General features: G+C 41.1%; 1 protein-coding gene across 1 annotated transcript; it reads right to left on the minus strand.

Moving 5' to 3' along the window:
• Window positions 1-308: 308 nt before the first annotated feature.
• Window positions 309-1,685, minus strand: LOC5573420 (nitric oxide synthase-interacting protein homolog). Its single transcript, XM_001654545.2, has 5 exons — window positions 1,402-1,685; window positions 1,064-1,278; window positions 693-1,002; window positions 523-631; window positions 309-464 (listed from the first exon to the last, which is right to left on the minus strand). Exons 1-5 carry the CDS (start codon window positions 1,575-1,577, stop codon window positions 393-395), a joined length of 882 nt encoding a protein of 293 aa, XP_001654595.2. The 5' UTR covers window positions 1,578-1,685; the 3' UTR covers window positions 309-392.
• Between the last annotated feature and the right edge of the window lie 373 nt (window positions 1,686-2,058).

Here is a 2,058-nt window from a genome sequence, read left to right on the forward strand (position 1 = left end):
CGCACCGCCACCAAACCGGATCGCGCCAGTGAGACTGGCGACGCGCCTCAACTCGCGCGATTTTGAAATCAGTTTTTTAGTGTGGCGCTGCATTCTTACGATTTTTATGAACACAGCGCACTATTCACATATTAGCTGCGACGCACGGGGCCCGAGAAAACAATAATCATAAATAAATGTTGGTCTTGATTTCTACCGGATACATAAAACATTAAGTTCTCAACGTAATTGTGCAGAATTCCCTCATGTTCCAACTTCGATAACTTTGGTAAATATACCTCCACAGTAAATGAAAAGAAGCGGCCAAATACTAAGTGGAACAAACTTTATATTATATAGGTGACTTATGAATATATTTATTAATGGTTCAGATTTTTATGTTTATATATATTTCAACATTGCAACGCCGGACGCTCTTCCTTCGCCTGCAGGTTATCGTTAGTTGTTGAAAATCCAGTTCCACCCTGAAAAGATAATTTGTGATTGTGAAAACTTGTCGTTAGTGTAGATCATCTAACCCACCCTTTGCAATGGAATGATATCCGATTCGGTGAGTTTCTCGTTAGTCAATGGATGAATCATATCCTTTTTGATGATCTTCTCCACGCATTCCATCGTAACAACATCCCCGCTAGAAAGATAGATCGTTATTTGCTACAATACCAAATCTACAAAGCGAGAAACCATCATACGTAGTCTTCAGCACGGCACACGGGACAGAATTGTTCAGGATGTCATGAGTCACGGCGCACATGTATCTATTCTCTTTGGCAATGAGAGATTTCTTGTCGGACGGATCCTTCACTTCGGTGAATTTCACGTCAATCAATTCCTTCATTTTCAGAGGTTTGTTGGAAATGGGACAGTAGATCTTGCTGTCCGGTTTTTCCAGTCTGGCCACTTTGGCCGAGGGCGTTTGCGACGGAACCCAGAAGCTGGGCAGTTCCTTACGCTTTCCGAGGGAAACGTTTGAGATGGCTCCGCTGGTGCTAGGAATTTCGTCTAAATGTAGACGGAATATTATCGAATTGAAAGGCAAATGTGAAAGATATAATCGTCTAACCTGCCGGGTTGGCCGTCTTTGAACTGACAATGTTCTTCTCAGTGGAGATGAATCTGTCCACCTGCTTTTTGGTCTCGGCGTTGGCCTTTTCCACTTGCTCCTCCTCGTCCTCCTTCAGCTGCCGTTCGTATTCCTTCATCTTCCTGGCAAATTCTTTCTTCTTCGTGATGATGTAGGTCAGAATGGCTTCTTTGTCGAACAAATACCCATCTTTACTAAAAATCAGGAACTTCATTAGTAATGGGGTGCAAATCCAGTTAATAATGCTAGTAGTTACCAGTTCCTTATCAAAAATTCATTTATATTACAACAAGTTAAGAGAAACTTTCAAAACTTACGTTATAACTGGGTTTCGGCAGGGTTGCAACGTAAGTGAACAACAATCGAATCCTTTCACCGAGTCCTTGCCGAGACGTCGTGATGAAGATCCAAATCCAGACGAAGCAGCGTCCTTTTTCTTCTCGTGATAGGTATAAACCGCTCCAGCGGTGCAGTTTCGTGCATGGCGAGTCATTTTGATAACAACCACGATTCTTTGAACTGAAAAATTCAACAAATTTAGCAGAAGTTTCGAAAATTTTGATCTTTACCCCTCGATGTTTACAAACACTTTTCGTATGATAATGACATTTGTGTTCATGGTTGCCAGTTTTACATTTGAGCGCTTGAATCTCGCCAGCAAATAGCCCGCCAATCCAAAAAATGTGCTTTGTCATGGAATGACCCCTCGTACGAAGGCGAAAAGCGTTGAAGAGAGCGCCAAAAGCACATCTTGTGAACCACGTTGCTGATATACTTATGCTAGATCTTAAATACGGTTTTATCATATACAGTCAAACCTCCATGAGTCGATGTTCCATGACTAGATATCGACTCATGGTACCATACTAGAAACAAAATTACATGGTTACTATGTTGGTCCCTTGAATACAGCTTTCTATAGAATTTCTGTTCCATGATTCGATATTTCTATAGAATATATATATATATATATA

This window comes from Aedes aegypti, chromosome 2 (genome assembly GCF_002204515.2).
Source record: "Aedes aegypti strain LVP_AGWG chromosome 2, AaegL5.0 Primary Assembly, whole genome shotgun sequence".
NCBI classification, from domain to species: Eukaryota; Metazoa; Arthropoda; class Insecta; order Diptera; family Culicidae; genus Aedes; species Aedes aegypti.